General features: G+C 46.6%; 1 protein-coding gene across 2 annotated transcripts in view; it reads right to left on the bottom strand.

Moving 5' to 3' along the window:
* LOC147632712 (exosome complex component RRP45A-like) overlaps positions 1–14,893 on the bottom strand; it is a 63,368-nt gene that overhangs the window by 32,020 nt on the left and 16,455 nt on the right. For both annotated transcript variants that reach the window (XM_086807535.1, XM_086807536.1), the window contains exons 2-6: positions 14,015–14,224; positions 13,774–13,869; positions 13,563–13,677; positions 13,278–13,358; positions 12,991–13,179 (exon numbers count right to left, since the gene is read on the bottom strand). In XM_086807535.1, the coding sequence (XP_086663661.1) occupies positions 12,991–13,179; positions 13,278–13,358; positions 13,563–13,677; positions 13,774–13,869; positions 14,015–14,224 (691 nt within the window). The remainder of the gene's footprint in view (positions 1–12,990; positions 13,180–13,277; positions 13,359–13,562; positions 13,678–13,773; positions 13,870–14,014; positions 14,225–14,893) is intronic.

Below are 14,893 nucleotides of genomic sequence, written 5' to 3'. Positions count from 1 at the left end.
TCAAGGTTCCTATTCAGTTACTTAGGGCTGAAAGAAGACACACAAAGCTTCCGCGCATGTGACATTGGTTATCAGAGCTGCAAGCTGATTCTAAGATACTATAGCTACGCATGTCCCACTCACCCTTGATGCAACCATCACTCATGTCTTGATCTTAAGGTGGTGTGGTGACCATGCAGCATTGTTCAGAATCAGGCTTAGCAAGACTAAGTGTTGAATGTCACCACTTCTCTAGTAGACGTCTGAAATGATGTCATGATTGAATACATGTGGAAGGGCTCCATGGAAGGATTGGTATCCTGGTGTGAGTTCCTGGCATGATTTATGAACTCATGGAAGGGTGGTAACCCTGGTGAGTGACTTTAGACTCATGGAAGGGTGGTTACCCTCGTGATGAGTACTTTTTGGTCCTGTGTGGATGGCGCCTGTGAACGGGCTAGTTGGATGTACAAGATGAAGTTGGGAGATTTCATCCACTATGTTTGTGCCCCAGCATATGTATGTGAGTTGCACATGCATGGAAGACTTGTTTTTGATGCCTAGACATTGCTTGGTATTTTGCCTGTGAATGTCCACGGGCACCGGGGACGCCTGGACAACCCATGGATACGCATGTGCACACCTGTTTGGGACTCATATGGTTTCCTAATGTGTTTTGCAGGTGGTAAGTGTGCACACTTAACCCAATTTATTCATTATTTCATGTTACTAAGGTTTATTGGGTGCAGGGTTCACATTCACTTTAAGTGTGGGCGGACACACTTATAATTTTATAAGTGAGTTCACAGCAGGGTGGACTATTCCCAAAATATGAGAGATGGGCACCCGGGCACTCCCAAAAAGCTCCACGAGTTGCTATTCTGGGTGTGGGAGGGCCACAGTGGGCAAGCCCTGACTTGTAGAGCACTCAACTGGAAATCGTGGGCTGTTAGGAGCTGTGTGGACAGGAAAAACAGCAAGTTTACTCACATGCATGAGCTACAGGTGGAATACATGCGAAGTACAAGGGTCCCAGGGCTGGCTGGCTGCTATTTCTCTCTCTACAGGGCAGGTCGACTTCATCTACAGGGGCTGCAGGCTGATCGATTTGGCTCCAGGAGCTTGTGCATGGCTGTTGGGACTGTTTTTGGGCTTCTCTGCTTAGAATAGGGCTTGGACGAAGTGAGCAAAGTCTCTAAAGGAGCTGGCCGACTCTTATAAGGGCCATTATTGGCTGTTTTTACAGGTTTGCAGGAGGTTTCTCACAACGAAACTTGAGCAAACATGTCCCTAGACAAGTACCAGGCCTGGGGATGTGATCTCGTGGAACCTGTGGGTGGCCAGTGAGCCAAAACCATGGCTGGTTACTGTTTTGCAGGTTTGGGACAGCACTTTGTTAGAGGGTTGATGACTGCTCTATCAAAGTATAGGAGTGGTTGGTGATCACTCTACCCTGGTTGGTGACTGAGGGTGTTCTCTACAGGAGCGGTTGGTGATCGCTCAACCTTGGTTGGTGACCGAGGGTGTTGCAACAGGAGTGGTTGGTGACTGCTCGTCCTTGGTTGGTGACCGAGGAAATGCAGGTAATGTGTTTACCTATGTTTCCACAGTTGGATAAATCTGGTGTCGGTTGGATGAGTGTGTACTCTCCAGGCACCCGCATCTTGTACATATAAATACTTCTGTTGGTAATAAAGACACCTCGCGGGGGGGGGGGGGGGGGGGGGCAACTTCGGCCCCTAGTGCTGTGTCATGTGCAAGTTGGTTTATGTTTGCAGGATGTATATGCTCATGTAATGTTTCACAATGATGGTAATCATGTATATGCCAAGAATGGTTGATGTATGTATGTTGTTTTGGTAGTGAATTGGTTCCGTATACATGTACCTGTGTGTGACAGGCCATAGTGTTTGAAGAGCTTCGTCGCCGTAAGCTCTACATTAATAGCAAGAAGAGTGAATTTTTCTTGGCTGAAATTCATTACCTTGGTCATATTGTATCCAAGGATGGGGTACGTATGGATCCTGCCAAGTTGCAGATTATAAAAGATTGGCCAGAATTGAAGAATGTACATGAGATCAAGAGCTTTCTGGGATTATGCTCATATTATCGCCAGTTTATTAAGCTCTTTGCCGAGATTGCTTCGCCTTTGCATGATTTAACAAAGAAGAAAGCTACTTTTCACTGGGGTGACAAGCAAAGGAATGCCTTTCTTAAGTTAAAGGAAGCAATCATGGCTGGACCGGTGTTGATCATTCCAGATTTGCATAAACCTTTCTCGATGGAATGTGATGCATGTGGAGTTGTATTGGTGCAGTGTTGAACCAGGAAGGCCATGCAATGGCATATGAGAGTCGTCGGTTGCAACATGCCGAACTCTACTTGCAGGTTTACGAGAAAGAGTTATTGGCAGTGATTCATGCTCTCACGATGTGGAAGCATTATCTTTTGGGAGCTGAATTTACCGTTAAGACTGATCATTAGAGTCTACGGTATTTTCTTACACAGACTAAGCTATCTGAGAAACATATGAGATGGGCAAACTTCCTATCTATATTTCATTTTCAGATTTTACATACTCCTGGTAAGAAGAATGTAGTGGCCAATGCACTATCCCAAAGGCCTCAAGTGCTATTACAGTAGCCTATCATCAGGATTTATCAGATATGCGAAATTCTTATCATACAGATGATGATTTTCAGCATATATGGGCTGGTTTTCAGCAGGGTATAGCAGCCCCGAATTACTCCATACGTGATGGGTATTTGATGTTTCATAATTGCTTATGTGTACATAAGGATTTGAGGCAGAAACTGATGGATGAATGCCATGCACCGCCTTATGTAGGGCATAGAGGAATCCTTGCCACTACACAAGCTTTGGGAAGACACTTTTTCTGGCCAGGAATGCGTAAAGACATAGATGACTATGTGCGCCAATGCATGGTTTGCCAGAAAGTAAGTTTGACAGGCATAAGACTCTGGGGTTGCTTCAACCGTTGCAGATTCCATAAGATTCCGGGGTTGCTTCAACCGTTGCCAATTCCGAATCAGCCTTCCGAGAGTATTGCCATGGATTTTATCACAGGTCTTCCTAAGACGCAGCAAGGGAATGATGCCATCTGGACTATTGTGGATAGGTTCAGTAAGCAGGCACATTTTATTCCGGTACAGAAGACCATAAAGCCAGAGCATATGGCAAAGATATTTATGGCACAGGTTTTCAAGCATCATGGTATGCCAAAGACGATTGTGGGGGATCGTGATCCTCGCACCACAAGTCTCTTTTGGTGAGCATTGTTTGATAACATGGAAATGAAGTTGAATTTCTCTTCTGCATATTATCTAAACACAGATGGGCAGAGTGAGATTGCAAATTCGGCAATGCTTGATCTTTTGAAATGCTATGTGGCTGATCACAAATCAAATTGGGAGAAGTATTTGTCACTGGTAGAGTTTGCTTACAACAATACAGTGCATACTTCTACGGGCAAGGCGCCCTTTGAGATTGTTTATGGCAAGATTATTTTGCCACCTATCCTTCGCACGAAGGATGAGATATTTTCAGCAGATGAGTATGTAAGGGATTTGGATACGGCCTTTGCACAGGTCCGGGAGATCCCAGGATAAGCATAAGAAAGCTGCAGATAAGCATAGAAAGCAATTGGATTTGAAGGTTGGATATTAGGTTTTATTGAAATTCCAAAAGGCTCGCCTTTGCAAGCAGACTGGGAAAGATGGTTACTATATGAAGCTATCTTGCAGGTATTATGGACCATTTCAGATCTTGGAAAAGATCAATGAGGTAGCTTACAGGCTGGTGTTGCCAGATCATTGGCAGATTCATAATGCTTTCCATGTCAGTCTCTTGAAGAGATATGTTGGTCTTGAGCCGGTGGAGCCGATTATGGAAGATCAACCCAAGGTTGATGAGCTGGAAGAGGTATTGCAACCTGAGCAGATTGTTTTTCACAAGGAGCGGAAAGCTGCTAGAGGCAGGCTTGTCCGTAAGTACCTTGTGAAGTTCAGGAACTATCTAGCACTTGATGCGAAGTGGATGGATGAGGCATATTTTAAAGACTATCCAAATCTTCTTACGGGCTACTTGGAAGCTTTTCAGTTGGGGGCAATTGATTAGAAGCCGGGGGGAATGTCACCACTTCTCTGGCAGACGTTTGAAATGATGTCATGATTGAATACATGTGGAAGGGCTCCATGGAAGGACTGGTATCCTGGTGTGAGTTCCTGGCATGATTTATGAACTCATGGAAGGGTGGTAACCCTGGTGAGTGACTCTAGACTCATGGAAGGGTGGTTACCCTGGTGAGTACTTTTTGGTCCTCTGTGGATGGCACCTGTGAACGGGCTAGTTGGATGTACAAGATGTAAATTGGGAGATTTCATCCACTATGTTTGTGCACCAACATATGTATGTGAGTTGCACATGCATGGATGACTTGTTTTTGATGCCTGGACATTGCTTGGTATTTTGCCTGTGAATGTCCACGGGCACCGGGGACGCCTGGACAACCCGTGGATACGCATGTGCACACCTGTTTAGGACTCATATGGTTTCCTTATGTGTTTTGCAGCAGGTGGTAAGTGTGCACACTTAGCGGACACACTTATAATTTTATAAGTGAGTTCACATCAAGGTGGACTATTTTTAATAAACCAAGGCCAAATATGAGAGAAGGGCACCCGGGCACTCCCAAAAGCTCCACGAGTTGCTATTCTGGGTGTAGTGAGCCAAAACCATGGCTGGTTACTGTTTTGCAAGTTTAAGAGAGCACTTTGTTAGAGGGCTGGTGACTGCTCTATCAAAGTACAGGAGTGGTTGGTGACCGAGGGTATTCTACAGGAGCGGTTGGTGATCGCTCAACCTTGGTTGGTGACCGAGGGTGTTGCAACAGGAGTGGTTGGTGACCGCTCGACCTTGGCTGGTGACCGAGGAGTTGCAGGTAATGTGTTTACCTATGTTTCCACAGTTGGATAAATCAGCCCCTGAGGTATCTTTATTACCAACAGAAGTATTTATATGTACAAGATGCGTGTGCCGCGAGAGTACACACTCATCCAGCCGACACCAGATTTATCCTACTGTGGAAACATAGGTAAACACATTACCTGCAACTCCTCGGTCACCAACCAAGGTCCAGCGGTCACCAACCACTCCTGTTGCAACACCCTCGGTCACCAACCAAGGTTGAGTGATCACCAACCGCTCCTGTAGAACACCCTCGGTCACCAACCAGGGTAGAGTGATCACCAACCACTCCTGTACTTTGATAGAGCGGTCACCAACCCTCTAACAAACTGCTGTCCCAAACCTGCAAAACAGTAACCAGCCATGGTTTTGGCTCACTGGCCACCCACAGGTTCCACCAAGTCACATCCCCAGGCCTGGTACTTGTCTAGGGACATGTTTGTTCAAGTTTCGTCGTGAGAAACCTCCGCAAACCTGTAAAAACAGCCAATAATGGCCCTTATAACAGTCAGCCAGCTCCTGTAGAGGCTCTGCTCACTTCGTCCACTGCTTTGAATGGCTGAAAACTTCCTACTGTCAAAAGCAACGAAAGGTTCAATCTGCATCAAAACTCCACCAAAAGCACGATCTAAGGCATCTGTCATTACATCAAAGGGCTAAGTGGGATCTGCAATGGCCAAGACCGGGGTTGTCGTCAAGGCATGCTTGAGATCATTGAAGGATTGCTTAGCTTCAGAAGACCACTTAAGTTTGTCCAGCTTTGTCAATTCTGTCAAAGGGGCAGCAATCTCTGAAAACCTATGCACCTTGCTGTGATAAAAGTTAGCAAGTCCCAAGAAAGATCGAACATCTGAAATGGTGGAGGCAAAGGCCAATCCACAATTGCTTGAATCTTCTTAGGATCTACTGCAATCCCATTAGCAGAAATGATGTGACCAAGATATTCCACATGGTTCTTGAAAAATTCGCTCTTCTTCTTGTTGATGTACAGCACATTGGTGCGGAGTACTTCAAAGACAATCTGTAAATACTCTTTGTGATCGACCATAGATCGGCCAAAAACCAGAATATGATCGAGATAAACGATCACAAACTTGTCCAAGTACGGCCCAAAAATTTCATTCATCAGGGTCATGAAAGTGGCAGGGGCATTGGTTAACCCAAAAGGTATGACCAAGAATTCATAATGGCCGTATTTTGTCCGAAAGGCTGTCTTGTATTCATTACCATTACGGATACGAATTTGATGATAGCCGGACTTCAAATCAATCTTGGAAAACACCTTTGCACTAAGCAGCTAGTCGAACAACTCATCGATGCGAGGCAAAGGGAATTTATTCTTGATTGTCAGCTTGTTGAGAGCACGGTAATCAATGCAAAGCCGCATTGATCCATGCTTCTTTTTGACAAGCAAAACCGGGGCTCCGAAGGGACTTTTGCTGGGGCGAATGTGACCTTTGTCCAACAACTCCTGTAATTGCCTTTGTATCTCCTGAGATTCAGAGTAAGAAACACCTTATGGAGCTCGGGTTGGAGCAGGCTGACCTTGGATAAGATCAATCGGGTGATCCACAAGACGACGAGGAGGCAATGTCGTCGGAAGATCATTCAGAAACAGATCCTGAAAAGGCCTGAAGAAGGGTTGCTCCAAGTAAGCAGTTGTTGATGGACGAGGCTTGAGATTGCTCACTAGTTTCTGCTTCAATCTCCCGTAACATGACCAAGGATGTTGTACAGTCACGTTTGCAGACGAGGTGCTTGACTTGCAAGGCAGAAACAACAGTGATGGGTTTGGCACTGAAAAGGCCACAAAGTTCCAACTCTCGACCATCATGGTATAACTGGATTGAATGAGAACGAAAGCTGATCACTGGATCATATCGATACAGCCAAGATTGTCCCAGTATCATGTCATAATGTGACAACGGCATCACTGAAAAATTAAGGTGATCTTGGTAATCTTGAATCTGGAACTGAAGCTGTTGCACCTTTTTGTTACAATTAAGGAAGGAACCATCAACAAGCTCTACTTGAAAAGCATCCACAAAATGTCGGGTCTGTAGGCGAAGCTTGTGAACCAAAGAAGTGCCTACAAAATTAGTGGAACAGCCACTATCCACCAGCACATTGATGGGATGGTAGCCAATGAAACCCAGAAGACTAAGGACCTGCTTGGAAAGATTCACCAGAACAGGGTTGGTACTTTGGCCATTAAGCATCAGGGTACTGACAACTTCAGAAACGCGAACAGAGCAAGCTATTTGTTTGTTTTTGTCTTTCACAGGAGGCGGGTCATGATCAACATGGTGGCAACTGTCCACCTGAGAATTGCGCCGAGTGTTGGAGGGTTTAGGGCACTGAGGACATTCATACCACCGGTGATCACCAGAACAAATTGTAAAGAGGCCTGGACGACTAGGTTGGGATGAAGTGGCAGTCAATGAAGAGGTTTGCTGTCTTGAAGAGGTTTCTCGCTTGAAGTTGCGTCGATCATTGCTGCGACGGTCCTGTCGGGACCATCTCGGTTTCTGCTGCCAGAGGATTCGGTCTGAGAGGATCCTACGTTTGACGCGGGAGCTTGCCCGGAGAAGCGCGACTGGAAGGACTGTTGTCCAGAATATGGTTGCCGAGAGTTTGGTTGTCCAGGATTGGAAAGCTGGGGTTGGCTAGTCCCATTGGGTCGATTCCGCTGGTAAGAACGAGCACCGGAGGAAAAGTTCCTTGGAGGACGCTTGTAATCACTAATGCGCTCGACATACGAGATTGCTTCATCCAGAGTGGCAGGATTGTACTTATGGACTTCGTCTTGGATCGTGGGTTCAAGCCCGTCAATGAAGCTATGAAGCTGGTCAGAGGGGCTGAGTGTCTCTATCTCGAGAGTCAATTTTTGAAACTCTGAGATGTACGCGGCCACGAAGCCAGTTTGACTCAGGCGGCGGAGAGAAGACCTGGCATGAAAGTTCGCATTTGCAGGCTCAAAAGCCTTGCGAAGAGCACGCCGGAATTTATCCCACGTCGGAGTAGACTTGCCATCTGAAATCCTGCGGCACCAAAGGAAGGCGGTATCTTTCAAGAGGGTACTTGCTAATGCCACCTTTTTATTTTCGGGCAATTCGGTATTTGAGAAATAAACCTCCATCTTGTAGAGCCAGTGATCGATTAACCGCTTATCGCGGCGGCCATTGTAGGGCTCAGGTAACTTGATATCCACCTTTCTTGTCTGTGCTGTGGTCATTAATTTATACAAAAGTTTGAGTTCAACATTGTCTACCTCGACGGTCGGATCGGGAGGAGTTGAGGGATCGTCCTGCTGGCCCACCGAGGATGATGATGAAGTCGGTGAAGACTTCTTGGATCCCTTGCGCTGGTGTTGGTGCCGTTGTTGCATGTCTTCCATTTGTGATCGCATTGATGCCATACCGTCGAAAAGGGCCCTTTGCAAGTCCTCCATCTGTTGTTGAAGAGTGGTCATCTGCAAGGCCTCCATTTGAGGATCGGCGGGTGGCACGTTGTCGTGCGAAGTCGACATCTAGAGAACTCAGAGAGAGTACTGAGGTGAAGTCGACATCTAGAGAACTCAGAGAGAGTACTGAGGTGAAGCAGGAAAGGTCCACCCGAGATATAGGATGGAAGGAACAGCTGCCGGAGAGGCAGTAACGGGATCCTCGTACTCGAAGTCGGGGTCCTCCACTTTCTCGGGATCGTCCTCGGAGGTTATTTCGTCTGCTTCCACTTCTTCGTTTGGGTCCGCCAAAGAGCTCGGCACCGGAGATAATGGAGTATAATCGGGGACGAAGATCTCGCAGTAGAATGTCACAGGAGGACGCGTGGAGGAGATATTGCGGAGGCCATCCACACTGCACTCTCAAAGAAAGTGTGCCAACTGAGGGTACCGTGACAAAAAGTACTCGAAATGAGCAAGGTGCAGTGGCTCGCAGGTGAGGAAAATAGTCTAGATCACCCAAGTGTCGGGTTCGGTTACATGCAGGCTGCTGACATGTATGCGGTACACCTGTGAGGCCGAGGCTACTGGGATAGGAGAGTCCGGGAGACTTGGGATCCACCCAACATCGGCGGAAAGTGTCACCGGTTCCAGGGTGGGGGCACGAAGAGGGCTGTGTTCGGGAAGGAGAGCCTCAGGGATCTCGTCGATGTAACTCAGGTAGGGGATGTGCATGTAGGGCTCCTCCGAAAAATTGTCCATGAAGCATGCACGTGGATGGCGAGAGCGCACACACAGTGTGGCGTGGGCAGAGCCGGGAGAGAGGATGAAGGCGAATGTGCAGCCGGCGGCATCCTAACAGCCGAATGGTTGCCGAATCGCCAACGGAAGAGGGGAGGGGGGGGGGGGCTTCACACTCGCGCACACCTTTTTTTTTGGTATTGATTAGAGGTCCAAATGCCACGTAGCGTGCCCAAAATTTTTTTTTTTTTAATGGCTTAAGGGTGACGGTGGCCTGGATCACATACCCAACCAGAAGAGAGGGTGCGCCACTTCGAAAAGGCGCCGCCAGCTACGATGCGAAGAGGGAGGGGGGGCAGTTGATATTCAACGGCGAGGGGGGCTCAAGGCCGGCAGCTGCACGAAGCGAGCAAGGGGCTCACGGCCTGCAACGAACGAAGCGAGGAGGGGAGGGGGTGCTCCATACTCAGCAGAGAGGGGGAGGGGTTCCTGACATGCAGCGAACAACTACCACCACCGGCAGCAAGGATGGGGGGTAATCCAGGTATGCAGCAAGGGTTCCCTCTCTGAAACACACACGGTGCATGTGTATGGGTGTGGAATTTTTATTTTATTTTTTACATCACCATGGGCAAAGATTTATGCCAAGTCCACCATCGCTCCGCTGCTTCCATACAACACTGAGAAGAGTGGTGGACGAGGGAGTGCCGCGGAGAGGGTGAGGGCTCCACAACCCACGGGTAAGAAAAAAAAAATTGCTCTCATACCACTGTGAGGATTATGTTGTTAATCCCTCATATTGTGTACTAATTACTACTTAAGTACTTAACTTAGAGAACAAGAGACTTCAGGAGAACACTTGAGAGAAGATTGAATTGAATTGATTAAACTGAGTACAATAGGTCTCTTATATAGGAGATGAAGAGACACATTTAAAGAGGCATGTCCATTGACGAAAGGACATGGCCATAGACGAAAGGATACAACTTTAGGCTAAGGGATGTGTCTATTCGATGTAGAGGCACAACCATTCATCAAGGAATACAACCATTCGTCGAAGGGATGTGACTATTTGATGAAGAGGTACATCCTTTGGCGAAGAGTCGCAACCAGTCGAGGGCAGGGGTTCCCTTGGTTGGTTACTCTTTGTATCTGCAACAGGAATCAGCAATGAAGAGAGAATCTGATACATACATACGTCACAATCGTGACGAAACATGAAATAATGAATAAATTGGGTTAAGTGTGCACACTTACCACCTGCAAAACACATAAGGAAACCATATGAGTCCCAAACAGGTGTGCACACGCGTATCCACAGGTTGTCCAGGCGTCCCCGGTGCCCGTGGACATTCACAGGCAAAATACCAAGCAATGTTCAAGCATCAAAAACAAGTCATCCATGCATGTGCAACTCACATACATATGCTGGTGCACAAACATAGTGGATGAAATCTCCCAACTTACATCTTGTACATCCAACTAGCCCGTTCACAGGCGCTGTCCACACAGGACCAAAAAGTACTCACCAAGGTAACCACCCTTCCATGAGTCCAAAGTCACTCACCAGGATTACCACCCTTCCATGAGTTCATAAATCATGCTAGGAACTCACACCAGGATACCAATCCTTCCATGGAGCCCTTCCACATGTATTCAATCATGACATCATTTCAGACGTCTGCAAGAGAAGTGGTGACATAGCCCCTAGTGCTGTGTCATGTGCAAGTTGGTTTATGTTTGCAGGATGTATATGCTCATGTAATGTTTCACAATGATGGTAATCATGCATATGCCATGAATTGTTGATGTATGTATGCTGTTTTGGTAGTGAATTGGTTCCGTATACATGTGCCCGTGTGTGACATTGAAGGTGTCCTAGGAAAAGTGCACAGGACCAAGGAGAGTAACAAAGCCAGGGTGGGAATCCCATGGGGCTGGTCGGTGTCGGAAAAACCCAAGGGAATGGCAACCCTGAGGGTCGGTATGCCATTTGGGGCATACCCAGGAAGGCTCTCGGGAAAACCGTTCCAAGGGGGTGGCGCAAGGATGCCATGATCAACTTCCAGAAGGAGGCCGTTGAAGTGTTCAGGGACAAGGCATGCAGGCAAGGGGACAAAGTGGAACAAATGCACAGGTCTCAACACCAGATCTGGAGTGGAATCAGAGACACAGCAAACTTTTTAGTGAAAAGATTGCCACAAAGGAAGGATGACAGATTTAGGAGTCCAGGAGGAGACAAAGGGGATGATGATAGTCATACAAGGTCAAAGGTTGGAATCCTGTCATCAAGTTTAGCACGAGGGGATGTCATGTGCACACATGGACATGGTTGGTTTTCCCGGACTACTCCCTGAAGTTGGCAGCAAATAAACATTTTGTTTAGGGTAGTAGCTGCTTTGACAGGCAAGGGAAGGCATATCTGTGGACCAGGACCCTGTCGGCCAAGCTTAGGAGGTGGTAAACTTCTTGTCGGCAGCTGATGTAATATTCCATGTCCATAGAACTGGCCGACTGCTGTTGATAATGTCATCCAAGAGCCTATAAAAGGCAATGCTGTCATCTACCCCCAGATGGTGCAGGTCACACATAGGCTTTAGATTATTCCTTTTGGGCCACAGACGTATAATAATTTTGAGTACCTGAAAATACAGCTCTCTCTCTCTCTCTCCTCTATCTGTCTTTGCTGTGATTTGCATCAAGGTTCCTATTCAGTTACTTAGGGTTGAAAGAAGACACACACAGCTTCCGGGCATGTGACAATATTGGAGAATTCTTCTCAAGGTTACCCCTTTCATGCAAATATATGAGGAGGAGAAAAAGAGGAATAACTCATTACCCTACACTATTTTGTTAGTTGCAAGGGGATTTGCACGTATTTTGGGAAAGGTGTTCGCTCTACAAGCCAAGTATTTGGCTTTCTGTCAGTGAGCACACACATTGCACGTGTATTGCCGATTCGCAGTAATTTTTGCATTTAGGCATTTGCAAATAGCTCAGAATGCAGGGGATGTACTTGGGGTTTTGGCACAAGAGGACAAGCTCGACGAGAGCAATTACTCCCGTGGAGCTTCATGATTAAGAATCCACTGATGACCAAGGACCTATGGAGTTTTGTGTGCGGGGGATGACACCCATCCAGACATTGTGCATGCCACACCTCAACGAGCTGAAGGGCGAGGTGCTCAGCAAACTCAAGCTCAACTATGAGCACCAGAAAGTCCCATAGCAATCGTCCAGCATCTAGGGCTCTACACGAAACACCCATAGAAATTGCCCCGCTGGTGACAAAGCGCCACAGGCACCCCTACAACTGCTGCTGCAGCAAAGTATGACAATGCCAAATCGGAACGCCCCTTGCGGGCTGTTGTTTGGGACTATTGCCTGCACAAAGACTCACATCTGCACCACGTTTGCTTATTTTTGAGATTCTACTATTTTCAGGCTGCTATGCAGAAACCCTAGCACATGGCATATGGATTGTTTGTACCAGACCTAAGAAACTCTAAAAGAAGAGAAAGCTAGCCTTACCAAAAGGGTTGGCCATACTTGATTGAAGACATGCTTTGCCTCTGAACTTACCCTTTAGGCAGCTGCAAGTAAGGTGCATGTTCACGTGGCACCAGATTAAGGTGACATTTCAATAGGAAGCAGTCAGACTCTGAAGGCTTAGTTACTCAAAGGCCACCTACTTGCAAGTGAACAAGCGCATTGAACCTCAAGTCAACAGCTAACACTCACGAGGCACTGGTCGTCCCTACTACTCTTACCGTCTTTACAAACCTTGAAGAAAGTTAATCTGTCAGCAGACTCTCTTTGTTCAGAGGGGATTGCATACTCACCGCCTTCTTCAATAACGATGTGATATCTGCAACCTTTGTGGAAGCAATTCTTAAGCAACGCATGATCTCGCCAGAACTCACGCCAACACCACCTCCTTTCTGGACCGCACAAATATCGCCGTGTACATTCATAGTGACAGTCAGCCTTCCTTTCATTACGAGCTCTTCTCTATAGCTTGGATCCATGACCTGTTATATCCTACATCAGAATCCATTGTAAGGCCTGACGATAGAAATACTTGTAAAAACATCACACATAAGAGGAACAATCGCAGCAAATTCCATACCACAAACTCTCCATCTCCAAAAAATGCAAATGTGACTGCAATTGGCAGGTGATGAATGACCAACGGAAGAGGTTCCCGTATCTGGAAGAGGTACTTTGTTAGTATACACATATGCAAGCGCATGCAAGTAAGCACATATGCTCGCACGCACGCATGAAAAGACACACCCACACATTTTCTCTCTCTCGTTCTCCGTATAACTAAATAGGTGGAGTGCAGGCAGCCATGGATGATAAGGATTTCATGGGCCTTGAAAAACCATCGGAAACCAGCTTAAGGGCAGACCTCCGGAGGATGAATGACTACTTCCTGTCCTTCTCCACCTCCAGTACTGCACTCTGGTCTACGGAATGAAAGCAAAGCAGCTAATGCAGCAACACTAGCTGCATCTATCAAGTTCCTGCAGCAGACACAGTGAGATTACGTTACAAGCTGCAAAACATATTACACACAAAACAGAAACAGGATTCCTGGTTTTAATTTGACTAAAACCCACCCTCCATTGTCAAGTATACAGATATCAACCCGCAATGACCAAACTGCCTTCCCTGCTAAAACACACAAGGACTCTGTGTCTACTGCCCGGCTCTCTCTGCAGTTCACCCTCAAACTTATTAAACCAAACATATGAGGCAATCAGCAGCAATGAAAAATAACCCAAGACAGAAGGCAGCCAAGAAAGGTAAGCAGACAGTTAAGGCCTTGAAAGCAATGAGGTTAAGAAGTCCAAACACTACCGCAAGCCCCGATCAATCACTCGCCCAAGCTCCACTGCACTTTCTCCTTGTCGGCCAGCTTCAAAAGAAGGATCTGCCATCGGTGAAAACTCTGTAAACACAGCAAGGCTGCCCTCATTTGGCCTATCTGGGAAGGGTTGCACCAATTGGCAACTCACCACACACATCACATGTGTCTGGCCTAGTTGCACCTCTGCAGCACCATCCTCCCTGCACAAAAGCTGATTAGCACAACAGATAATGTCTGACAGCTCTACAAAACTTGCTCACAAATGAAAATAGCTATGCTTATGTTGGTATCCAAGCTTTCTAATAAGAAAGCAATAGAGTTGCTCACCATACAATCCCACAAAAAACCTCAAGAGTCTTCATTTTCATAAAAAATGAGGATAGTCCTCAACAATGATTTAAATGATTGGCTAATCATATAGTAAATATTTTATACAGGAAATAGATGAGCACAAGACAATAATGCTGTGAGTCTCAAAGATGTCTTCCCCTGTAAGTGAGCCCCAATACGAGCTCTGACCACATGGTCTTATGGGCTAGTGTTCTCTGCCTCCTGATCAGTCCCTAGAGGAATAAGTAAGGACTCAGGAGCATCTGGATGGTGTCTTGAATCTTCTTTCTGCAAGTGTGCTAACTGCAAGAGTCTCTTTTTGTACAATGCATCTCATGCAAATAGAAAGCCACATATCTCTTACCAACCGACCTCTCAATAGACAATAATATCACCCTTCATCTCATTATAGAGAATAGCATAATAGCATGTTCCTGTCTTGATTCTCCACCTCATGTGTCTTTACATACCATGCATACCTAGAGCTCCATGTGCTCCCTTGTGAGATCCACATCTTTGCCTGACTTTGCTTATGACAT

Source organism: Cibotium barometz, chromosome 13 (genome assembly GCF_041138505.1).
Source record: "Cibotium barometz isolate CiBa-2024 chromosome 13, ASM4113850v1, whole genome shotgun sequence".
NCBI classification, from domain to species: Eukaryota; Viridiplantae; Streptophyta; class Polypodiopsida; order Cyatheales; family Cibotiaceae; genus Cibotium; species Cibotium barometz.
Note: the sequence above shows the minus strand (reverse complement) of the source record. Positions and strands in the feature narration are given on the sequence as shown.